The sequence below is a fragment of the Loxodonta africana genome, chromosome 7, assembly GCF_030014295.1.
Source record: "Loxodonta africana isolate mLoxAfr1 chromosome 7, mLoxAfr1.hap2, whole genome shotgun sequence".
Lineage (NCBI taxonomy): Eukaryota > Metazoa > Chordata > Mammalia > Proboscidea > Elephantidae > Loxodonta > Loxodonta africana.
Genome location: NC_087348.1, coordinates 838,835 through 861,983, shown reverse-complemented (window position 1 = coordinate 861,983; position 23,149 = coordinate 838,835). Strand labels below are relative to the sequence as shown.

General features: G+C 62.2%; 3 protein-coding genes, 1 long non-coding RNA gene and 1 other non-coding gene across 7 annotated transcripts; 1 reads left to right on the top strand and 4 right to left on the bottom strand.

The window, feature by feature from the left end:
* Positions 1 to 130: 130 nt before the first annotated feature.
* On the bottom strand, positions 131 to 5,234 carry CRACR2B (calcium release activated channel regulator 2B). Of its 2 annotated transcripts, XM_064287537.1 has the most exons (9): positions 4,395 to 5,234; positions 4,206 to 4,317; positions 3,618 to 3,795; positions 2,992 to 3,138; positions 2,793 to 2,883; positions 2,434 to 2,526; positions 2,096 to 2,262; positions 1,818 to 1,889; positions 131 to 1,548 (listed from the first exon to the last, which is right to left on the bottom strand). In XM_064287537.1, the coding sequence occupies exons 1-9, from the start codon at positions 4,563 to 4,565 to the stop codon at positions 1,365 to 1,367; spliced, it is 1,215 nt and encodes a 404-aa protein (XP_064143607.1). In that variant the 5' UTR covers positions 4,566 to 5,234; the 3' UTR covers positions 131 to 1,364. The 2 variants fall into 2 exon arrangements, with proteins under 2 accessions (XP_064143607.1, XP_064143608.1); XM_064287538.1 differs by lacking the exon at positions 2,096 to 2,262 and having other exon boundaries at positions 1,459 to 1,889.
* LOC135231603 (uncharacterized) lies at positions 3,092 to 4,716 on the top strand. Its single transcript, XR_010322364.1, has 2 exons — positions 3,092 to 3,215; positions 3,470 to 4,716. It is a non-coding gene; the product is annotated as an uncharacterized LOC135231603 (long non-coding RNA).
* A 2,437-nt stretch (positions 5,235 to 7,671) lies between the features above and the next one.
* Positions 7,672 to 12,981, bottom strand: PNPLA2 (patatin like phospholipase domain containing 2). Its single transcript, XM_064287536.1, has 9 exons — positions 12,693 to 12,981; positions 10,596 to 10,828; positions 10,449 to 10,514; positions 9,868 to 10,077; positions 9,399 to 9,459; positions 9,081 to 9,254; positions 8,823 to 8,955; positions 8,516 to 8,638; positions 7,672 to 8,428 (listed from the first exon to the last, which is right to left on the bottom strand). The coding sequence occupies exons 1-9, from the start codon at positions 12,877 to 12,879 to the stop codon at positions 8,134 to 8,136; spliced, it is 1,482 nt and encodes a 493-aa protein (XP_064143606.1). The 5' UTR covers positions 12,880 to 12,981; the 3' UTR covers positions 7,672 to 8,133.
* Positions 12,982 to 17,821: 4,840 nt separating this feature from the next.
* On the bottom strand, positions 17,822 to 20,408 carry RPLP2 (ribosomal protein lateral stalk subunit P2). Of its 2 annotated transcripts, none has more exons than XM_064287534.1 (5): positions 20,300 to 20,408; positions 19,952 to 20,075; positions 19,052 to 19,100; positions 18,036 to 18,134; positions 17,822 to 17,935 (listed from the first exon to the last, which is right to left on the bottom strand). In XM_064287534.1, exons 2-5 carry the CDS (start codon positions 20,072 to 20,074, stop codon positions 17,859 to 17,861), a joined length of 348 nt encoding a protein of 115 aa, XP_064143604.1. In that variant the 5' UTR covers position 20,075; positions 20,300 to 20,408; the 3' UTR covers positions 17,822 to 17,858. The 2 variants fall into 2 exon arrangements, with proteins under 2 accessions (XP_064143604.1, XP_064143605.1); XM_064287535.1 differs by having other exon boundaries at positions 17,822 to 17,932.
* On the bottom strand, positions 18,872 to 19,004 carry LOC111749073 (small nucleolar RNA SNORA52). The gene has a single exon (XR_002784437.1). It is a non-coding gene; the product is annotated as a small nucleolar RNA SNORA52 (small nucleolar RNA).
* Positions 20,409 to 23,149: the final 2,741 nt, after the last annotated feature.

Here is a 23,149-nt window from a genome sequence, read left to right as displayed (position 1 = left end):
ATCGCCGCCACGCCCCTCTGCAGGCCACGCCCCCTCAGGCCACGCCCCTCCGCAGGCCACCCCTCCGCAGGCCTGCGGACGCGGGGCAGGTCTGAACCAGAGCTCGGGGTGGGCAGGGACCCAGCAGCTACAGGTGTTCCCGGGTGGGCCGGGGATAGCGGACGCCACGGGGGCGCCCCGAGCCCAGCGACGGCCCCACCCCCTCCAGAGACCGAGGAACTGGGCAGGGAGGCGGGGCCAGGGCCGAAGGTGGTGTCCATGGGCTGTGGCCATGGCCCAGCCCCCTTTCCCTCCGGAAGGACGCCGGCCTAGGCGAGTGGGAACTGGGGGCGGCGATGTCGTTAGATGCAGGAGAGGAGCTACCTGGGGGACAGTGTGGCGACAGCGGGGAAGGGGCGGGGAGGCCAGGAGCCACCTCAGGAGTTCCTGCAAGAGACCCCGGCCTGGACGCCATGGGGGCCTGGGGGTGGTGCCAGGGGCTGAGGAGAAACCACAGGGCCTGGTGACCAGCTGAACAAGGAGGTTGAGAGTGGGAGTGGGGAGGGGCCTTCTGACCTGCAAAGCCCCCCACAGCCCCAGGCCGGGTCTGGGTCTGTGCCCTCCGTTGGAGCTGCTCTCTGTGGGCAGTGGGCAGGACTCCTCCACCCCCAGCTCCCTGCTGGGTGCAGGCAGGGCAGTAGGAGAAGGGGGGGGGCAGCTCCAGGGTGGCCCCAAGAGGTTCCTCTCAAGACTACCAGCCTGGGAGCGGGGAGGATTGAGCAGCACCCCCCCAGGCTGTGTGGACAGACTGAGGCTGGGAGCCAGCAGGAAGCCCCTCTGGAGACAGTGGGGAGCCACTGCTGGGCTTCAGTCCCCTCGTCCGCACACTGGGTCCCAGGGGCTTCTGCTTTGATGAGTGATGAGGACTTGGGCTTGACCAGGGACACGCAGAGGGCATGCACAGACACAAACAAGGATCTCAGCCCTGTCACTGAAGGGGCAGACAGGGTTTGCAGTATGACCCCGTGCAATCCATGTACCAGGCACGTGCCACGTGTGTGCCACACATGTGCATAGACACGCCACCCCCATGCCATATATACGCTGTGACTCCCAGACACGCAGAAGGCCAAGAAGCAGGAGGTGCGGGTCACCAGGTTTTATTGGATGGAGGGGAGTTTCTGTTGGGGTTGATGGGATGGGGACAAGTTGAAGACCAGCAAAGGGGCACACATCATGCAGGTTAGTTCCTTCATGTCTGTGGCAGGCAGGCAGGGCAGCACACCCGGTGGAGCCCACTTCCTGGATGGGCAGCCCCCCAGCCATGACAAGTTCCCACCGAGGGCAGCCCCTGCACTTAACGCCCAATGAGTCACTTGGACCAGTCAGCGGGCACCAGAGAGGTGGCCAGAGCCTCGGCGGGCAGGGCGAGCCCAGCCGCAGCAGGAGCAGCAGCAGCAGCCAGCAGGCCCGGGCAGGCGGGCTGCAGCCAGGGCCTTCCTCCGGCCACTGCCCAGCTGCTTGGTCTCACAGGCGTCCCTCTCGTCGCGCAGCCGGGTGTTCAGCTCCCTGGGGAAGGGAGGGTCTAAGGCTCTGAGAGGTCTGAGGTGGTCACATCTCTCCAGGAGCAACAATCTTGGGCAGGGCAATGCGCATTCTGGGTCCCCCCCCACAGGCCAGAAGAGTGGTGTCTAGCTGGGGCTGCAGCATGAGGGATGGAGGGCAGACATCAGGAAGGACTTAGTCCCAGAGGGAAGGGGGCGGTGGCCCAGGAAGGTTTGGGAGTAGAGAGCCCCCTGCCCTGCCAACTCCCGCTGCACGCGGCCCAGTGCCGGCACCTGAGAAGTTCCAGCTGCCGCAGAAGGCTGAGCTTCTCCTTCTGCATGTTCCTCGAGACGGCGACCACATCTCTACGAATGGGAGGCAGTGAACAATGCTGGAGGCTCGGCGGGCACCCCAGGACCCTCCCAGCGGAACCCCCACGCAGGTCGGGGAAAGGGAATGGCCGTGAACGTGGCCCACACCTGAGCCCCAGGCGCGACTCCGGCCCGCCCCCGCGCGCGGGACCTGCCGAGGACACGCCTCGCGGGGGCCTGCCCACCCAGCACCCGGGTACCGTTGCTTTTGCTCCTGGCGACCCTGAGCGTCGCCCTCCAGCCTGCGGAGCTGTTCCTGCGCCCCCTCCAGCTGCGATCGCAGCGCCTCGTTGGCCAGCCACAGCTGGGCGTTCTGCGCCTGGGCCTCCAGCTGCTCCGCGGCCCGGGTCTGCAGCTGCTGCTCTAGCTGCGAGGGTTAGGCGGGGAAGGGAGGCTCGCGGGGCTGCCTTGCCCCGACGGGCTGTCTTGCCACGACTCCCGACAGTTCTGGAGATGGGGACACTGAGGCACGGGGATCCCCAGGCACCTAGGGGTGCACCGCGACGGTGGGGAGAGTGTCTGGGCCAGGGCCACTCACCTCTCGCTGCCGCAGGACCGCACGCTGCAGCTCCTGCTCGCGGCTCTGCAGCTCCTGCTCCAGGCAGCCTCTCTGCTCCTGCTGGGGGAGGTTCTGCGAGGGATAGGGACACCTGAGCCGCTGCAGGCGTCAGGGCCGCAGAGGAAGGACGCCAAGGGGCAGGAGCCCGAGTAGAGCTAGGGTGAAGCAGGGGGCGTGGCCAGGTGGAGGAAAGGTGGGGGAGGCCCAGAGGGTCCTATTGAGCTGGGAGGCAGCCTGGAGGGCGGAGGTGGAGCCCTCGGGGGCGTGGTCAACTCCGAGACCGCGTAGCCTGGGGCAAGCTCGGCAGCGCTTGGGCTGCGCGGGACTTGCCGGCCCACCTGAGTCCGCAGGCGCTGGCGCTGCTCGACGAGCTGCTGCTCCATCTCCTCGTACAGGCACCGCACCTCCCTCTCATGCTCGCTCTCCCGCCTTGTGTGTGTGGGGGGCAGGGGGGACGGCTAATAAGGACCTGTCACCTCTTCAGCCCCCGGCCGCTCCTCCGTCGGCTCCCAGGCCCTGCCGGCACCCAGCGCTCACCGCCGCAGCGCCTGCTCCAGGCCGTCCCGCTCCCGGGCCGCCTCTTCCAGGCAGGTCGACGCGCTCATCAGGACGTCCTCGAAGCACCCCAGCAGCTCGGGTCGCTCGCGCTGCAGCAGGGTCCAGAGTGTTCGTACGGCCGGCTGCCTAGAGGGGCGGTCGGGGATGAGGCCAAACCCCAGGGGGAGGGCAGCCTGCGCTCCGGTTCCCCATCATTCTCGAGGGTGAGTCCCCGGGACAGCCCTGCGGCCCGGGACCGGCGCGTTTGTCGGCTTGCATCGCGTCTGTCAGTGTGTGTTTTTGCGCCTGCCTCGGGGTCCGTGCGTGGTGTGGCTGTGCGTGGTGGCAAGGTGTCATGTGGCAAGGGCTGTGCCGTTGTGTGTGTGGTCGTGTTCAGAGACTCAGCTGTCAGCTTGGTAACCCAGCTGCCACCTCCCAAGATGCAAATTATGCGGGAAATCACGCCTGCCCCTCCCAGGATTTGCAGCTGAGAAGGAATGGCTGGGTCCAGCACTGCCTAAGGATTCTTCCAGGGGACAGACACGCGGGTGACATGGAAAGACAAGACGCAGATGGACAGATGGCAGACAAGGACCGCGGCTGAGCAGGAGGCAGCATCGACTCACTCGCCCAGGACCCGGGCCACCCCCAGCTCCTCGAGTGTGGTACAGAATCGCTCCACCTCCTCTTCCTCCTCCTCCAGGGAGCTCCTGCGGCCCTGAGCGTCTGGCCAGCCAGACTCAAAGGTCTCCTCCGCGGCCCTGGGCAGCGAGCCCTCGGCCAACTCCATGCCCACAAACTTGCCTGTGGGCAGGGGAGGGAGCAATTACCTAGGGCCCCAGCTACTCCTCCATCTGTGTTCCCACCCCACTCAATCCTCCCGGTGTCTCCCTCCCCCCCCCTTCGCAGCCTGCCCTCTCTCTGGGCCCAGTTTCCTGTTTTTCTTCCTCATTCTGGACCGAGTGGCCTGGGAATGGGAGGTGACAGTCTGGCTCCAGCCAGCAAGGGGCATGCCTGGCTCACAGCCCCGCCTGGGTTTGTCACCAGGGAGGGAATGGGGGTGCTGCTGAAGCGGGGATCTCCGGTGAGGTTCCCATACCAGCACTGCCCCCGAGGAGGTGATGGAGAGGGCAGGGTGTGTTTGTACGGCCCACAGAGCTCCACATGTGCCAGGTGCAGGGTCTTTGGGCACCAAGGACAGGACCTGGGCTCACCCAGGCCAAGGCAGAACTCCCGAAGTGTGAGAAAGCCAGTGCAGGCCTGGTCCAAACTCTCAAAGACGGCCTCCAGCTGCTCGGGCGTTAGGGGCAGGTCGCTCTGCAGGCCCTGGCCAGGTAAGAAGAGCAGGATTGAGCGACCAAGGACACCTAGGGCACAGGGCACCTCCTGGGGTGGGGACTCACCTGCAGGTCGTGCCGGGTGATAAAGCCCTTGGCCTCCTTGTCACACAGTAGGAACAGCTCCTGCGCCTGCTCCAGCATCATTGTTCCCCGCGGGGGCCCCGCAGAGCCCCCCTTTTCCTCTCCTTCCTCCTCCTGGGCTTCCCCAGCCCCAGGTTCCGCCACGCTGGCCATGGCAGCCGGTTGCGGCAGTGCTCTGAAGCCAGGGAGAGGTCAGAGCCTGAGATGGGAAAGGATCAAGAGCGTGGGGTGTACATGGGAGTGTGTGCGGGAGAGCCAGGCAACACTTCCTCCTGCCAGGTGGGGAAGTGAAAGGCCGGGTAATGATCCGAGGAGGAGGAGGATGGCAGTAAGGTAGGCCCATTGGTGGGAGTGCTTCGGGGCTGGAGTGTCGCTGGGGTGAGATGGGGTAGGCTCAGGCCTTTGGGAGTCGCCCAGCGTGGGTCTGGCCTACAGGGACCAGGAATCGCAGAGGAAAGGGTGCCCTGTCCAGGGGGACCCTCAGCTCAGGTGCTAGCTACAAAAGAGCTTGAGGTGCAAAGTGAGTTGTGGATGGCACCTGGCAGCCGAGAGAAGAGAGTTGGGGGTACGCGAGTGGTCAGCCAGAGGGAAGCAGACATGTCCTGGAGCGGGGGACTCTGTGGGCCCGCGAGTCTGGGCCTGAGCTTTCTTCCCTCCAGCCAGCTGGCGAGGTGGTGTAGCTCCTCCTCCCGGCGCCCACGCCCCGCCCACCAGGCTCTAGGGCCCAGGGGTTGCATGTGCTGGGTCCCTTCCCCAACCTCTTGCCTTTGGTCAGAATCAGCCCTCGGAGTCTGGGCTTAATACCCCTCCCCGTAGAACCAGGGCCCCTCCCCCAGGCTCGCCCCCACCTGTCCTGGAACCTCCGCGTGGACGCCCCGCCCCCTAATCTGAGCCACCTGTCCTTCCCACACGCCCTGGTCCCGACTTCTCAAAGGCCCTCCTCAGCGCGGTCACCCCCCTGGCCCCGCTGCGGTCCTCTGTCCTCAGTCCGGCCCCTGATCCTCCCCCACCCCATATTCGGCAGGGTTGGTGGGGGGCACGACCTTCACAGAGGGCAGGTCTGAGGAGGCGGCAGGCTTGAGGAGGGGACGCGAAGGGCCAGGCATCCCCCCCGGGCTCCGCCATCGCCTCACCCGGACCGGGTCGCCACCCCCGCCGGTGGCTCGGGGGCTCCACCGGACCCCAGGTCCATCCCAGGCGGAAGCTGAGCTCTGGCCGCCCAGGGAGGAGGGACGAGGGCCGGGGGCGGGGCCCAGAGGGCCCCCAAAGACCCGAGAGGCCCCGAATCCCGACTCTGCGCCCCTTAACGCGTCTAGGGGGGCCGTGCGCCCGGGTGGGCAGAAGGGCGGGCCGAGGCGGCGGCGGGACGGACCCCGAGGCGCCTACCTGCGAGCAGAGCCGCCGCACCTGCCGCGAGCCCCGGCAGCTCCTCCCGGAAACGCACGGCGCGCCCCGCCCCGGCTCGGCTCAGACCCCTGAGCGCGGCTCCCACTGTCCGGGCAGACGCCAAGACTCCGGCCGGCCCAACCTGCCAGGGCAGAGCCGTCGCGCGCTCCTGTCGCTGTCGCAGTGCCCCTGCCTCGGCGCTACCCCGGGGCGCAGCGGCCCCGCACCCCACACAGCCAGCACCCTGCTCTCGATCCCCGGAGCCCGCACCCAACCCAGCCAGGCCCCTGCATCCTACCGCCAGCTGGCCTAAACGTGGGGCGGCGATGTCAGCCCCCAGGGACCTGGGGACCTTCCCGGAGCAGGGCCAAGGCCGCCCCGCCGGGCGGGGGAAAGACACCAGCGTCCGGAGAGGGGCCGCCCCTATCCTCAGGATCCAACGCGAGGCGCCAAAAAGTGTGTGTAGGAAAAGCCGGGGCCGGAAATAGAACAAACAATTTTCAATGGTTATCTGCTGGGGGAGGTGGCACGACTTTCTCGTCTATGTTTCCACTTTGTTTTTTTCCAATTTTTTGACAATAAACTTGCGGTACTAGAAAAACCAAAAAACCAAACCAAACGCGCTGCTGTCGAGTCGATTCCGACTCATACGGACCCTAGAAAGTAGTAAGTTAGCAGCATGAGTGTGTGTGCATGTAGGGGAGAGGGAGATCCCTGCCTTGGCAGCACCCCCCAGCCCAGGACTCCTGTATGACACAGCCCTGAGTTCCCCTTGGGAAGGAGCTGGGGGGCCTGAGTGTGACCCTCCTGCTGGGGAAAAAACGACCATCTCCTTCCTGAGGCCCCTCCCCCTCCTGGCCCCTGCACCCACCTGGAGGGACTGGCCTCTGGGGGACTCCTAGGCCTCTCCTCAAGGGAAGGGACCTTCAGATCCAGCTGAATCGGACAGGCTGGGCCTATTGGACAAGACCTTGAGACTGAGAGGGGATGGCCCCTGGCAAATGGAACCCACAGGGGACCTGCCTGGCCGGCTCTCCCAGTCCTGCGGTCCCATGACCGTTATTGTTGGCACTCCTCTGTCACCACCACAGCTGCCCCACACCTCCGGAGGGGATGGGGGGCTGAACCCAGCAGGACTAAGAGTTCTGGACACCCAGCCAAGCCCTCCTCCTCTCCTTCTGCTCCAGCACCTCTCCCCCCATGGATCCTTTTGGTTACCAGGAGAGCTGGCCAAGTCCCCTTAGAGTGTCCAGGGACAGAAGAAGCTTTCACAAAACTGTCTCCCCAGGACGAAATCCACATTTCACCCCACCTCAGCATTCCAGACCCTTCATATATACTGTCAGGTGGCAAGCAGGAGACAGAGACAGATGGCAAGTGCACCTGGCCAGCAAGGCTTGTGACCGAAGTAAAAGCACAGAGCCTTGCACTCCAGGCCAAGTGCCCAGCAGGAACAGGGCCCCAGGTCTGGGGCCTCTCCCACAGCTGTCCCACCAGGGATCTGCCCCACACCCATCAAGTTGCCAAGTGGGAGGAGTGGCAGGCGGCACTACCTTTTGTAAACATTACTTAGTTTTATTAAGCAGGGTTCTGGTTCCAAATATTTTCACTGGCCCTTGGAAAGTTGCACCCAGGGCTAAGCCAGCGGGCCTTGGAGCAGACTGGGGCCTGTGCATGGGTAGAGCCGGAGGGGTGACCCTGAGACAGGGCACCAGGCCCGGCTGGCAGGCCCCAAGTGCCAGACCCAAGGAGAGTGGCCCTAAGATGAGGGAACAGACCAGGATCTGCTGGAGGAGGGACAAGCCAGCTCTGTCACCAGGACCCCGCACGGCGGGGGGGGGGGGGGTAGGAATCACAAGCAAAGGACGCAGGGCTGAGTTGTGGCTTTTATTAAATCCGATTTAGCGAAAATAAATAATTCCCGACACACATTCCTCAGCAAAACACGAATCGGGAGGGAGAAGCCCGTGCAAAGTTCTCAGAAGTAACTCTGCACTGCCGGCGGGCACCGTGCAGGGCCGGTCCGGGAGCCCCAGGCGGGTGGAGGGAAGAGGAGGTTAAGGCACAGGTGAGGGGGCCGTCTGCGGAGCGGAGGTCGTCCGCACCCCTCCCCACTCAGTGCAGCAGTGAGCGGTTTGTGCGGGGAGGAGTCACAGCAAGCGCTCCTCCCCGCAGCCGAGGGGCCCCACGCCCTCACTCTACAGCCAATGGGGAATGCGGAGAAGGGTGTGGGGCCTCGGCCGCCCCAGGGCCCTGCCTCACCGGCCAGGGAGGCTGGGGGCCTGGCCCTCGGCACCGGAACCCCAAGGGACTTGGGAAGGCCCGGCGGGCGCGCTCAGCACCGGGGTAAGTCGGGCGGGGGCTGCGAGGGGGCGGGGGCGGGGGCGGGCGCGGGGGCGGGCGCGGGGCCGGTGGGCGGGCGCATGCGCAGGGCGTCGGGCGGGAAGGCCACGTTGGAGCAGAAAAGACCAAGCAGCAGCTGGCGCTGGCACTCCTCCCACTTGGCCAGCGCGTCCCCAAGCGAGAGGTTGTTGCGCATCCAAACGGGTAGCGCCTTGCTGTAGGTGGCGCAGGACACCGGCACGGAGGGCAGGGACTGGGTGCGGCGCAACTCCACCTGCTCGGAGAGCCTGAGGCGGGAGGGACAACAGAGACAGGACTTGAGAGGGGCCTCGAGGCTGCGGGCATGGGGGTAGCTGGCAGGCAGGGCAGCTCACCGGGCGGACAGGTGGCCGCCCAGCTTCCTTTTGGCGCGCATCATCAGGTACTGGCAGATACTCGCCGTCTGCTCCCTCATCCACCGGATGTCCTCGGGGACGTCTGGCAGCCACTCCAGCAAGCTGTAGCCGGGAGGGGGCAGCCTCAGGGCACAGCTGGGCCGGCACCCACCCTTCTCGCCCTGTCTGTGGCCGGCTTCAGAGACCCTGAGAGCCACCTCCCCTGCCCCCTCCGGCAGCCTCTCCAAGGTGACTGTCACTCATGGACAAGCCCCCAGTTCCATCTCCAGCACCCCCCACCCCATACCGGATGGTGAATGACACGGCGCTCTCCAGCGGCAGCGTGTAGGGCACCATCATGGCCATGGCCAGGCGCACGGGCAGCATGTTGGAGAAGGTGGTCATAAGGTCCTTGGGCTCCACGCAGGCCTCTAGCAGGGCTGGGGTTCGGGTGCAAGATGGAAGTTGGCGGCCGGCGGGGAAGGGGGAGCCCAGCGCTTCCTGCGGGCAGGTGCGCCATACCCTCCCACCTCTCTACGTCCTCCCCTCCTTTCGGGGCATGCACCCTCATTGAGCCTGGCAGGCAGGTGCTCCAGGATGTGATCCTCCCGGGGCGGCTGCAGGTGGTCCTCCGCTCGGGACCTCTCCACGGCCGCGGCCTCCTCCGCGGTCTCATCCGCAGGGGCGCAGGGGCTGGCCGGGGGCAGCGCCACCAGGGGGTTGGGCCGGTTCAGAAGGCCTGTGGGGGCGGGGGATGGGGGATGCAGGATCAGCGCGGTCTCCTGCAGGGGGCAGCAGCGCCAAGCCGACCTGCCCACCCAGCCCGCCACCTGCAGGAGACCGAACCAGGCAGCTCGTCCGCGACACCCGGGCGCCCACGCACCATTCCGCCGCAGGAAGCGCAGTCCGTCTCTGTAGCCCTGCTTGCACATCTCGCGCAGCACCTGAGGCAGGGGGATGGACAACTCGAAGCAGGAGTGACCCAAATATGCTGTGTTCCGCAGCCTTGAGTCCCTGCAGACGCTCTCCCTCCACAGGCACACACCTGTCCTCCACCCTGGGAGGGAAGAGGCTGGACAGGCTGCCCCCTCCCCTCCCACTGTCCAGGGGAGAGCTAGTCTTCTCTCCCAGCCCTCAAGAGAGGCTCTACAGGTCCTAGGTGCTCAGGAGAGGCTGTAGGGACCCCACCCCATCCTGGGTGCTCAGGAGAGGCTGTGCAGGTCCCTCACCCACCCTTGGTGCTTGGGAGAATCTGTATGGAACAGCCTCCCACCCCTGACTCTCAGGAGCAGATGTACAGGACCCCTCTCGCCCCCCTGGTACTCAGAGGAAGTGGCCCTGGAGCTGCTCACCACAGGGTCCGGGGGGAAGAGGGCCTTGGAGAGACGGTAGAGGTTGCGCAGGTTGAATTGGATGCTAGTGTTGGTGACCCGCAGCTCGTGGATGTTGGTGGAGCTGTCCTGCGGGCAGATGTCGCTCTCACCCGAGAAGGGGGACACGGTGATAGTGTTCTTGAGCTCATAAAGTGGCAGGTTGTCTGAGATGCCGCCATCCACATACCGCTGCAGGCCGGCCCAGACTCATGGTGAGCAGCCTGCAGGCTCAGTGACTGACTGACCCCCACCCAGCTGCTACCTGATGTGGGCCTCTCACCCACTGGGTGCTGGCCGTGGCTGGCCTGGGCAGTGAGTAAATGACTGCAAGGGGGTTGGGGGGCAGTCAGGAAGCATGTCTCCTCCGGGCAGCGGCTGCCTCTTGAGTAACCAGGCTGGGAAGTGAGGCAACAGGCAGCCAGCAGGGGTGAGGGCCAGGGGTGGCGGGGGGGCACAACGAAGCCTTCCTCCTCCGCCTCTTGTCCCACTGCCCAGACAGAAGCCGACTCTTGTCACCCCAAAAAAGGCAACCCCAGGCTGGACCAGGCAGGGATACTCACCACGCCCTGCAGGGAGGGGGGGATGAGGCCGCAGTACACGGGAATGAAGGTGCTGCAGACATTGGCCTATGGGGCAGGGACAGGAGGCGATGAGCAGGGGCCTGGGGGGTCAGACCCCAGCCCCAACCTGGCGCCACCAGAGCCCACCTGGATGAGCTCCTCCTTGGAGCTGAAGTGGTATATGATGACATTCTCGCCGTCCGAGACACGGGTCAGGGAGATACCCAGGCGCCCGCTGGCCCGTTCATGGCTGTTGTCAGGCAGTACCTTCAGCAGGCGGCCACGGATGATCTTCACCAGATTGAAGGAGGGGTGCAGTGGGCCCAGGAACCGCTTCCTGGCCTCCTTAGACACCTCAATCATACTGGCACTAGCCTCACCTGGGGCAGCAAGGCCAGTGAGCAGGGGTCAGGGACCAGCACTCCTGGGCTTAGCACCTAGCACCCTTCCCCACCTCCCGCTCCATGCCCAGGGTCGTGCAGTACGTAGTCTAGTGCAGGTGGCATCCTGATCAGCCCTGGAGGAATCTGAGTTGCTGTGGCCAGAGCCTGGCACACAGTTGGGACTTTTGCCACCTGCCCTTGGGGAGAGAGAGGCAAGCCACCACTCCCAGGATTGCAGAGAGCCAGGACTGGACAGTTGGGCTGGGACCTGCCCTCTGCCTGGTATTTCCCAACTGCCTGCCCCATGGGTCACTGGGCCCTCGTGGGACAACTCTGACCAGGCAGTGGCTCAACTCTGACCAGCCTCAGCCTTCACCCACTTGGTCAGCTCCAGTGCAGGGGTCCCACAGGCTTGGGGCATGGGGTCAGAAGCAGTGGGGGGTCCTACCCCTGGAAAGTACATTAACTGTGTTCCCCTGCAGCCAAGAGCAAGTACCCCCCCCCCACAACCCTCCCCCTGGGAGCCCATGGGCACTGGCTCAGAACAAAGCCAGGGCTGGGAGCAGCACACAGGAGTGGTCAGGGACCAGGAAGGCCTTGGGGAGGTGCTGAGGGCCATGCCCTCCCTGGGACCACCTTTCCTTCCAGCCAGCTCCCAGCTCTCCCACCACCTGTGCCACCCGCCAGGCCACGGTTTCCCAAGCTGCTGGAGACCATGTGTGACTGGAGGCTTGCTGGAAGTAGGGTGCAGAGGCGCTTTCTGAGCTGTGTCAAGGCCAGAACCCAGGACATAAGTATGTCCTGGGGCACGCATGGGGGCCAAGGGCATTGGTCTGAAGGCCTCTGTGGAGCCGGCAGGAGAGGACGGCCAGGGCCCCAGCAGTGACCCCTCCACAGGTCCCAAGAACACAGGGCTTTGGTCCTCTTTCCCGAACCCCCTCAGGGCAAAGGTCCCAGGGAGGCGGAAGGAAGAACACAGCACAGGCTCCCGCTGGGCAGATCCTGCTGGGCAGAGCACTTAAGATCTGGGTGACCTCTCTGTCACCTCGGCTGCCCTGGGAGGCTGGGCAGCACCCTCTGGAATCCGGGAGCACTTAAGATCTGGGTGACCTCTCTGTCACCTCGGCTGCCCTGGGAGGCTGGGCAGCACCCTCTGGAATCCGGGAGCACTCCGGGTGCTGTAAACACCACAGCACGTGCTGGGCCCGGAAGTGTGTGGGAGGAGGGGCCACCCAGCACGGCAGACCACTTCCCCCCTGGCGGCAGGACCCCTGGCTACAGGCTGGACCGTCCAGAAACGACAGGCCCTCTCCCCCCTGGAGCGCGCAGAGCAGAGGGTGGACCACAGCTGTGTCCCAGGCCCCAGGGGCCGCGCAAGGAAGGGGAGGAGAGAGCTCGACTGGGCTCCTCCTCCAGGGGCCCTCGGGAGGGACCAGGCCAAAATGCCCGGACGCAGCGCCCTCGGAGGCCACATCAGGCCCGGGGCTGTGGCGGTCTTGAGTGGCATAGCCCCAGGACACAGTGACCGCTGGCACCTGCTCCGGCGCCCTGGGGAACCGAATGCCCTCCTAAGACTCACAGTCCCGCCCACGGGCTACTTTCTTTCTCCAATGAAACCTCTTCTGCCGCACCTGCCAGCCCCATAACCTTTGCGCCGCTGAGAGGTGGGCACCAGGCGGCAGCCGCAGCCCCAAGAGCGCGTTCGGCCTTCCCCCCGTCCCCGAGCACCCCGGAACAGGACACACCAGGCCCCGCCCCCGTCTGGTGCCCCGGATTGGACCCTCCGGCCAGGGTCCCGGCCGCGGGCAGAGGCCTCTCCGCACGGTATCCCACTCCGCCCGCCCGCCGCCGGCCCACTCACCCAGGCAGACCCCGGTAACGAGCGCCGTGGCCGTGAGCGCCCCGGCCGAGGCGCCATAGATGTGCGTGGCGTTGGCCACCAGGAAGGGCGCGTGCTCGCGGAGGCAGGAGGCCACGCCGATGTGGTAGATGCCGAGGAAGCCGCAGCCCGCGAACGAGATGTTCCACGTCGTGTCCCGGGGGAACATCGCGCCGGTCGCCCCGCCGGGCTCCGGGCTCCGGGCTCCGGGCTCCGGGCTCCGCCGGGGCCCGGGAAGCCGTCCGCCGCGCGCTCGCCCTGGCTGGCCTTGCGCTCACTGGAGCCTCGGACCCCGGCCGGCCCGTGCGCGGCGCGCGTCCCGCTGTCGCCCTGGTTTGGGGTCCCCGGCGGAGGCGGAGGCGGAGACGCTGCGCAGGGCGGCGGCAGAGGCGGTGTTATCAGTGTGGGGTGAGCGGGGGGCTGGGGCGGGGCCGGGGCGGGGCCGGGGCGCGCGGGCCAATGGGGGCGCGCGGGGAACGGCCGCGCCCTCGGGGCGGGCCCAGAGGCCACGCCCCGCCCCCCGCCCGGCTCCTCCTCCCGGGCCCTCCGGCCCCGCCCTCGGTCGCCAGCCCTGAGCCGCGATGCCCGCGCCCGGCCCCCGCCGGCCCCCACCTGCCCTTCCCTTCTCCGTCGTGGGCGGCTGGGCGACCGGCTTCCCGAGCCTGGGGTTGGGAGTGCTCGCGCGGAGGCCGCCTCTCCGGTCAGGTCCTCCTACAACCCCCCTGCCGGGACACAGGAGCTCGCCCGGGGGGCAGTGGACACCGACAGCACCCACCAGGGCCCCCACGCCTCGGCCGCACCCACGCGCAGACCACAGGCTCTCCCGACACAGAGCCCCCGCCACACACCCAGACTCCGACCCATAAACATCCCCATCGGGACGAATGTTGACATCCGGAGGTGACACCAGGCCGCAGACACAGCACCCTGACACCCAGGCCTCGGCCCTGACCCCGCCGCACGGTGCCTAGTAGCTGGGCCGCTTACCTGGGTCCGCCCCTGGCTCCTGTAGGCTCCTCAGGCTGCGGGGCCCTGTTGGGGTGGACCCAAGTCCAGCGTGGAGGCTCCGGACCGGACTGAACCTGCCCAGCCCGGGCTAATTGCCCCAGCAGGTGGAGCACTCCCTGGTGATGTCACCCTCTTGCCCCCTTTCCGCATTTTTCCCTGGACTGTGGAGCAGGCTGAGCCTGGCTTGGGTTCAGGAGCCAGCCCTGCACCCCCCCAACACCCCAAACAAGGGGGGACAGTGCCTGTGACTCCCCAGGATCACACTCCCGGGCAAGAGCTCCTTGGGACTCAGCAGGCCCCAGGGAGGCAGAGGGTTTGGGCAGGGCTTGGCGCTGCCCCTTCCCCGAACTGGCTGGAAAAGCCACAGAGCAGGGCCTCCCCAGGACACGGCCATCTGGGGTCATGCTGACCAGCCCCCAGCCTTGGTGCTCCCAGCCACCCCACACTGAGCACCTACTGTATGCCCATGAAAGGGATAGGCAAGGTAGAGCAGTAGTCAGGTCAGTCTAGGCCCCACCTCCTGGGGGGAGGTGCCTTGTTCCCCTAAGAGCAAAACGAGGAGTCAGAGGAGATAGAGGGCTGGGAGGGCTTTCCTGAGGTGGTGACAGTGAACTGAGCTTTGCAGGATAAGCAGAGGGCCACCAGGCAGCCAAACAGCTTGTGCAGGGTCTGGGGAGCAGGGAGTCAGTTCAGGTGCTGGGCACTGGAGAGGGACTATGTGACTGGGTAGGATGCTGCTGCTAGGACAGAAATACCACAAGTGGATGGTTTTAACAAACAAAGTGATTCTCACCGTTTAGGAGGCTCCAAGTCCAGATTCAGGGCTCCAGCTCTAAGGGAAGGCTCTCTCTCTGTCGGCTCTGGGGGAAGGTCTGCGTCTCCTTTCAACATCTGTGGGCGCACTGTTCGTTGGAGAGCTGCATGTGTCTTGCCATTGATCTTCCCATGGGTCTAGGAGGTTCTCAGCACAGGGACCCTGCATCCTACTGACACACTCCTCTCCCGGCTCTTCTTTCTTGGTGGTGGGAAGTCCCTCTCTGGTCTCTTCTCTCACCTTTTATCTCTTGTAGGATAAAACATGATGCAGGCCACACCCTAGGGAGACTTCCCTTAGATCAGGGCTGTGACCTGAGTAAGGGTGTTTATCCCACCCTAAAAAAAAAAAAAAATTTTTTTTTTTAATAACCTAATCTTGCCACATTAACCACAAAGATTAGGATTTACAACACATAGGACAGTTACATTGGATCACAAAATGGAGGATAACCACACAATACTGGGAATCGTGGCCTAGCCAAGTTGACACATATATTTTGAGGATACAATTCAACCCATAACAGACTCCATTCCCCAAATGCTGTGGTTGTGGGTATAGCCAGCAGGTCCTCTGACCAGAGGGGAGTGTTGGGGGTGCTGTGGAAGATGTAGCTGGATTGGGACGATTGATGTTGCTGGAGGCAGTGGGGGTGGAGTGTGGGGGACGAGGGCGTGGGGCAGACTCTGAGGTCCCCGAGGCCGGCCTGGGAAGCCCGAGGGGTTGGAGAGGGGTTGCAGTTGCCTTATTCATCAGGAGACCACTGGAGATGCCATCAACTGTGGACTGAGCCAAGCACCTAACCCTAACCCCAGCTTCCCTGCCTGCTCCAAGGAGAGGCCTGGAAAGCCCTGGGTACAGGCTCTACCCCCCAGCCACACAGAGACCTCTGCCCCCATTTCCACACCGGGTCGGGTTTTGTTTTCGTACATACTCCCTCCCTCAGGGCCCCTGGGACCTCAACTAAGAGGAAAGCCAGGAACAGAGCAACAGTTCCTGGAATCCTGGCTGGGGATGGGAAGTGCCACCCCCACCCATCCTCTGTCCACTGGTCACCAGGAGAAGGGGGTCCTCCCCCAGGCCAGTATGGGCTTCAAGGAGCAACCAGAGGACCCTCCTGGTGTCTGTTGTCTGATGTGGGATGGTTTTGCCAAATGGGGTGTCACAGGGCCCTCCCGTGGACTTTTCGGTGGACTCAGGTCCCCTTCCTAAGTCTGAGCCTGGGAGGGCGAGATATGCCCCCCACCCCCTCCATGGCAGGCCCTTAACCTGAGGGCCCTAGTTTCAGGTTGCCTCTGTCCCTCGTCCTCCATCTGCTGGCTTCCCCCTACCTCCACCCTCAAGATGGTACCAGCCCCCCCATTCCTCCTCCGGACTAGGATGGAGCGAAACTGCCCTGTCACTCCCACCCCCGCAGCCCCCACTCTTGTCACTCCCACCCGCAACCCCCACTTGTTACTCCCACCCCCAAAGCATCCACTCCTGTCACTCCCACCGGCAGCCCCCACTCTTGTCACTCCCACCTGCAGCCCCCACTCGTTACTCCTATTACTTGTCACTCCCACCCCTGCAGCCCCCACTCCTGTCACTCCCACCCCCACAGCTGCCACTCCTGTTACTCCCACCCGCAGCCCCCACTCCTCTGACAACTATCAGGGTCCTTTCAGAAATGTCATTGGGATCCCTCCCCTTGGTCTTGGGCCCCTTCTTCCACAGGCTGGCAGCCGCTCTGGCCCTTCCCCTCACACCTAGCCTGGGTCCTCTACCTAACCTGGTACCTAGGCACTCTTATTTTGCTCTTCCTACTTCAGGCCCTTTGGAAAACCCGGTTGCAGAATGGTTAAATACTTTGGCTGCTAACCAAAAGGTCAACAGTTTGAATCCCCCAGGTACTCCTTGAAAACCCAGTGGAGCAGTTCTACCCTGTCCCGGAGGGTTGTTATGAGTCAGAATCCACTTGATAGCAATGGTTTTTTTTTTTTACATCAGGCCCCAGCTCCCTAGGGGAGACCCCAGTCATCACTCCTTCTTTGTCTATTTGTTGTTGACTCCATCTGTCAGAATGAGCTCAAGCATAACTATTGTAAGGATGGGGCAGGACGGGGCAGTGTTTCGTTCTGTTGTGCACAGGGTCGCTGAGTCGGAACCAACTCGACGGCACCTAACAACCATGTGTCAGAGTAGAACTGCTGCACAGGTTTCCCACGGCTGCAACCTCTCTGAAGCAGATCGCCAGGCTTGTCTTCCAAAATACCTCTAAAAGAACCCAAAACCAAACAAGATAGGGTAGACCTGCCCCGTGGGGTTTCCAGGGAGCATCTGGTGGATTTGAACTGTCGACCTTTTGGTTAGCAGCCGTAGCTATTAACCACTGTGCCACCAGGACTTCCAAGGTACTTCTGGATGGGTTCAAGCCACCAACGTTTTGGCTAGTAGTCGTGTTTAACCCCCGTGTCACCCAAGGACACGTTTGTTGTACTGATTAGTCTTCCCACCAGAGAAGCTCCCTGCCTGGTCCACGACGTGGTTAACACGGCCCACGCACCACAGCGAGTGGGGAGGCAGTGGCTACCAGGAATGAGGGGAGAATGCCAGCCAGTGGGCAAAGGCCTGCAGGGCCTAAGGGGGCACGGGACTGTGCCCTCTGCCCCACATTCCAGACAGAACCTTCTCCTGGGGTCTCTGCTCAGTCCTGAAAGGACTCACTGCCCACAAGCCACTTCCTCACCTGCCCAGAAAGGTGTTGCAGGGGAAACTGAGTCGCACAGGGGGTTAAGGTGGAGCAGGGCACCAGGTCAAACAAGAACCAGACCTCTGCAGGAAACTCGGATCTCCCACCCACCCCAGTGCTGGGCTAGGGTCCCATCTCTACCTGTAAAACTGAAGGTGCCACCAGCCCTGGGCACTCAAGGGAGAGGACGAGTCCACCCAAACATCGTCGGTCACCTTGAGGTTCACCTCTTTCCCGTGTGTTCCCGTGAGGATGTGTCATGCCCACTCAGAAGCCTGCGCAAGGCTTGTCCACACCCAATATTCACAGGAAGCATCCCATCAGCTGTGATGCCCTGGACACGGCCCCTCAAATCCCAGGTGCTTATTTTGCACTAGAGATCCCCTCATTTATCTCAAGCCCCCACCCCAGGTCCTGTAACCAGCCCCCTGCCTCAAAGCTCTCCTGCACCAGGAGTCCTCCCCCACATCCCACAGACAACAGGGCTTCCTGACTACCCACTGTGCCTCCCCCCAGCCACAAATACCACTGGACAAAATGCCCACAGGCTGCTCAAAAGATATGTAAAAAGGCTTTATTTGCAGGAAGCGGGGGTTTAATCGAATAAGCCAAATCCCATGTCGTCGTCTGACTCTTCAGACTCTTCCTTCTTCTCCTCCTTCTTTTCCTCTGCTGTAAAAAACACAAGGGTGGTGAACACAGCCCTTCCCCTGCACCAGACTCCCAACTGAAGCTACTTTTAGAGCCTCTGCCCCTTTGACCCCCTCCTCACCTGCAACTGGGGCGGAGCCGGCAGCAGGAGCTGCTGAGCTGGGGGCAGCAGAGACAGCCACAGCACCACCGGCAGGCACGCTGGCAAGCTTGCCAATGCCTGAACCAGAAAGGGAAAACCATAGTCCAGGGTCAATTTCCCACTGAGCCTGGAAGGCAGTTTCACAGGAGCAGAGGGGCATGGGGGAAACCAAGTGTTCCCAGAGGCAGCAGTTAGCCACACATGTGGGGCCCAGATATCTTGTGCCAGTGTCTGGAGCTCCCCTCCCAGAAAATTGCCACCAACCCCCAGAGAACAGGTACATACACTCCTTTATATTCTGCCAAGAACTCCCTTCTCCAACCCTGTCCCAATTTGGTTAAGTTTCTATCAGTGAACTTGGCTTCTAAGAATCCTTTGCAAAGGAACTCAGGACCACGGCAGTAAGTTACACAAACATGTTTACAACCAGCTGCTGCTCCTGTGTCCACATCCTCGACCAAAACGGTGAGCTCATGGACCAGGCTGTTTGCTGAGCTGGCTTTGCCAGGTCACCTGACAGCGAGCAGCTGCCCCAACAGCTCAACTTCCAAGCAAGTCCCACCAGCTCCGGTCTGATGTCACCAGAAAACCATCTGCCCAGCAAAGGGAGGCAAGAGCCTGTGGCCATGCCTGGTACTCCTGGTCTCTGCTCCAAACCCTGTCCACAGGAACCATGTGATAAAGACAATTTACAATAAACCTTGTAAACCAAGTTCCCAAGAAATTACAGGCTTTTGTGAAATCCTGGGAAAAGGGCTCAGGGTAGCTGGACCCAGGAGGCAGGCCCAGACCGCCCCCTGTAGTCCAGCTCCTGGGAGTGTCTAGAAGCACCCATGGCGTGAGCCCACTGATCCCTGCTCACTCCCCAGGGGAGGCTTCTAGGGTGCTCTGGTCCACAAGCGAAACCTGGCGGGCCACAAGCTGGCCGGCAGGGATTAGAATGGACCATGAAAACCACAGCAGTCTGAAAAAGCGCCCCCTACAGACACACTCACCCTGGGCAATGACGTCTTCGATGTTTTTCCCATTCAGCTCACTAATGACCTGGAAGAGACAACCATAAGCAGCAGTGACCACAGAGACCCGGGGAGTCAGACCAAGGCAGTTTCAGAAGCACTACACTGATACATGCTCAGAAGCCTCTAAACCTGAACCGCCCACCACGGCTGCTGAGCTGAGACGTGCTGTGTGTGGGAAAGGCACATGGAATTTTTCTCGGGCTCGGTACACGTAGTCCCTGACGAACAACAGATTCTGTTCAGATAACTATTTCAAGTTTGATACCTATTTTTTTTTTACGTTTTCATTATTACCTGCAACGTTTCTAAACAGTAAACTATAACGCTGAACGCCTGACAGCAAACATCTAAAAATAACACCAACAAATTACACACCACAATATCGTATATACAATCTACTACTAACCATGAGATACAAAAAACAAACGGTAACGAGCCCGTTCACGTCCAACTAAAATACTTAAACCATGAGCTACCCCTACTGAAGAACCCTCTATGGATGGAGAGATGCGGCCCTGCTTACGTGGGCTACACGTGAAACACTCCAAATACGCTGAGAGAAGAAAAACCCCATTAGAAGACCTTCCCTATTTTCCCTGTTTCCTTTCTGTTTAAACGTGGCTACGGAGAGACTTTAAGGCAGACGTCTGGTCTGCACTGACGCCCTGGAGCGCGCCGGTCCGCGCCCTGCCTGCTGCGCGCTCGCTGGCAACCTCGGGGCCGGCTGAAGGCCACAGAGCCCACCAGGACGCAGCCACCCGGCCTGGCCCCGGCCTCCCCTCGCACCCCAAGGCCGACCACCCAGCGTCTCCCCGAAAGCGACGCTCCGGCCGGCCGGGCGCCGCCGGCTGCCGAGGGTCGGGCCCGGACAGCTACCTTGTTGAGCCGCTCGTCGTCGGCCTCGATGCCCACGCTGTCCAGGATTTTCTTGATGTCCTTGGCGCTGGGGGAGGAATTGCCCCCGAGGGCGGCCAGCAGGTAGGAGGCGACGTAGCGCATCCTGGGGCGAGGCGGAGAGCGCGCAGCGGCGTCACCGGCGGCCTCCGCCCGCAGCCCAGCCGGCCCAGCCCGGGGCCGGAGGCCAAGGGAGGCCGCGCGTGGCCCGGCCCGGCGCTCCCCGCCCGCCCCGCGGCAGCCCGCCTCTCGCGCCCCGGCTCGCCGCCCGCGCCCTCCCGGACCCCGCGCCGCGCCGGTCCCGCCCAGCAGCCCGGCCGCCCCACTCACTCGGCGGCGGCGGACAGGCCTCGCGCGTGCGACCTCGGCGGCGTCAGGAAAGGAAAGGAAGGCGCTGCCGCAGGGGCGGGACTAAACCGCTACCCAGAAACCCCTAGGAGCGCGCGCGGAGCCCCGAGGGCGCCTTCGGGTGACGTAACGGGCGCTCAGCCAATGAGGGCGGAGGAGGCGCCATTGCCCCAGGTCAGGCAGCGGCCACAGCAGAAGCGAAGGTCTAGGACTAGCTTCTCTTATAGCCTGGGGCGAATGTCCCCCGAAATCCTTTGGGCGGCCGTTCGAAAGAGAACGCCAGTGGAAAGTCTACTCTTTCCCTTTGGCCCCTAGCGCTCCCAGCATGCCCCGCGGCGCCTACAGCTCCCAACATGCAGTGCGACCTCCTGGGACGCAACACCCGCGATCATCCCTTTGCGGGAACAACCGATGCAGACAGCAAACTGCAAGTCCCATGGTGCACTGCTGTCGGAAGCGCGTGAGTGCCGCCGGAAGTGCGTATGAGCCGCCGGCTTGCGCGAGGCTGCACGTGGGCCCCGCCGGAGACCGAGAGATCGGGTCAACGCGCTGCCGGCTCCCCGGTGGTTCCCCGACCGCAGGGAGCGGAGGCCCAATGTCTGGCGGGGCCCTGGTGGCGCACACCTCTAGCCGGACCCCGTGCGGCGGGCAGGCCGCTCACTCGCGCTTTCACCGCAGGACCGGAGCCGCCACGGGCCTAAGGGCTGCGGCCCTAAGCGGGGCTGCCCCTGCGGTGCCGTGGCCTGTGGGTCAGCGTGGCCGCGCCTGGGGACGAGCGCGGACCTTCTAGGCGCGCACAGCCCTGAGGCGCGGTCACTGCTACCCTGAGGAGCGGAGCCTGGAGCGGCTGTGCGCGGAAGCTCAGCTCCACTCCGGCCGGCTCGGTTCCCTTCCGTGTCCCCGCGGACATAAGCACGTGTCATTCATCCGTTCACCCCGGCGCTGTAGGGACCCTGTTGCACGCTGGGGTCCTGCCTGCGTGGAAGTTATATTCTAGGGCGAGGACACACGAAGTGAATAAAGACGCATTCGCACGCTGAGATAGGCCCTGAAGGGCTGCAAGAGGTAGTGAGGGAGCGGAACAGAGCCTTGATGGGCCGCCTGAGAGCTTCTTGGAGCCGTTGCACTGAACCCTGAGAAGGACCCGGCTCTGCGAAGACCTGGGGTGAGCGCGCCAGGCGTGGTGGTGTTAGGTGCCCTCGAGTTGGTTCCGACTCATAGCGACCCTAGGGACAACAAAATGAAACACTGCCTGGTCCTGAGCCATCTTTACAACTGTTGTGCTTGAGCTCATTGTTGCAGCCACTGTGTCAGTCCACCTCGTTGAGGGTCTTCCTCTTTTCCGCTGACCCTGTACTCTGCCAAGCATGATGTCCTTCTCCAGGGACTGATCCCTCCTGACAACATGTCCAAAGTATGTAAAACGCAGTCTCACCATCCTTGCTTCTAAGGAGCATCCTGGTTGTACTTCTAAGACAGATCTGTTTGTTCTTTTGGGAGTCCATGGTATATTCAATATTCTCCCCCAACACCACAATTCAAAGACTTCAGTTCTTTTTTGGTCTTCCTTATTTATTGTCCAGCTTTCACATGCATATGATGCAATTGAAAATACCATGGCTTGGGTCAGGCGCACCTTAGTCTTCCAGATCACATCTTTGCTCTTCAACACTTTAAAGAGGTCCTTTGCAGGAGACTGACCCAATGCAATGCGTCTTGGTTTCTTGACTGCTGCTTCCATGGCCGTTGATTGTGGATCCAAGTAAAATGAAATCCTTGACAACTTCAATCTTTTCTCCATTTATCATGATGTGGCTTATTGGTCCAGTTGTGAGGATTTTTGTTTTCTTTATGTTGAGGTGCAGTCCATACTGAAGGCTGCGGTCTTTGATCTTCATTAGTAAATGCTTCAAGTCCTTTTCACTTTCAGCAACGAAGGTTGTGTCATCTGCATAACACAGGTTGTTAACGAGTCTTCTTGCAATCCTGATGCCCCGTTCTTCTTCATATACTCCAGCTTCTCAGATTATTTGCTCAGCATACAGATTAAATAGGTCTGGTGAAAGAATACAACCCTGACGCACACCTCTCCTGACTTTAAACCAATCAGTATCCCCTCATTCTGTCCAAACAACTGCCTCTTGATCTATGTAAAGGTTCCTCATGAGCACAATTAAGTGTTCTGGCATACTCATTCTTCGCAGTGTTATCCATAGTTTGTTATCATCCACACAGTCGAATGCCTTTGCATAGTCAATAAAACACAGGTAAACATCCTTCTGGTATTCTCTGCTTTCAACCAGGATCCGTCTGACATCAGCAATGATATCCCTGGTACCATGTCCTCTTCGGAAACCAGCCTGAATTTCCTGTAGTTCCCTGTCGATATACTGCTGCAGCCGTTTTTGAATGATCTTCAACAAAATTTTGCTTGCATGTGATATTAATGATATTGTTCTATAATTTCCACATTCAGTTGGATCACCTTTCTTGGGACTAGGCATAAATATGGATCTCTTCCAGTCAGTTGGCCAGGAAGCTGTCTTCCACATTTTTTGGTATAGACAAGTGAGCACCTCCAGCGCTGCATCTGTTTGTTGAAACATCTCAATTGATATTCCATCAATTCCCGGAGCCTTGTTTTTCGCCAATGCCTTCAGAGCAGCTTAGAACGTTTCAAGATCTATCCTGAAGTACAACGCGCTGGGCGTAGTGGCTGACAAGTGCGAAGGCCCTCAGGTGGCCACGAAGCAGCCAGCCCACACAGGGCTCTGTGACAACAGTGCAGACCCTCACCGAGTCTGTAGTGCATAGGGCACTGGCTGTTATCTC

What these genes read in the sequence shown, in the direction of transcription:
- CRACR2B (XM_064287537.1), bottom strand. Translation starts at nt 4,565, where the DNA reads ATGGCCAGCGTGGCGGAACCTGGGGCTGGGGAAGCCCAGGAGGAGGAA. An exon ending in GTGGCCCGGGTCCTGGGCGA is followed by an intron (nt 3,139 to 3,617) that starts GTGAGTCGATGC and finishes CCGCCCCTCTAG; the next exon opens with GCAGCCGGCCGTACGAACAC. An exon ending in GCCAGCGCCTGCGGACTCAG is followed by an intron (nt 2,527 to 2,792) that starts GTGGGCCGGCAA and finishes TATCCCTCGCAG; the next exon opens with AACCTCCCCCAGCAGGAGCA.
- PNPLA2 (XM_064287536.1), bottom strand. Translation starts at nt 12,879, where the DNA reads ATGTTCCCCCGGGACACGACGTGGAACATCTCGTTCGCGGGCTGCGGC. An exon ending in TCTTCCCCCCGGACCCTGTG is followed by an intron (nt 9,460 to 9,867) that starts GTGAGCAGCTCC and finishes CCCCTGCCTCAG; the next exon opens with GTGCTGCGCGAGATGTGCAA. An exon ending in GCGCTTCCTGCGGCGGAATG is followed by an intron (nt 9,255 to 9,398) that starts GTGCGTGGGCGC and finishes CCGCCCCCACAG; the next exon opens with GCCTTCTGAACCGGCCCAAC.
- RPLP2 (XM_064287534.1), bottom strand. Translation starts at nt 20,074, where the DNA reads ATGCGCTACGTCGCCTCCTACCTGCTGGCCGCCCTCGGGGGCAATTCC. An exon ending in ACGACGAGCGGCTCAACAAG is followed by an intron (nt 19,101 to 19,951) that starts GTAGCTGTCCGG and finishes TGTCTCTTCCAG; the next exon opens with GTCATTAGTGAGCTGAATGG. An exon ending in CGAAGACGTCATTGCCCAGG is followed by an intron (nt 18,135 to 19,051) that starts GTGAGTGTGTCT and finishes TTTCTGGTTCAG; the next exon opens with GCATTGGCAAGCTTGCCAGC.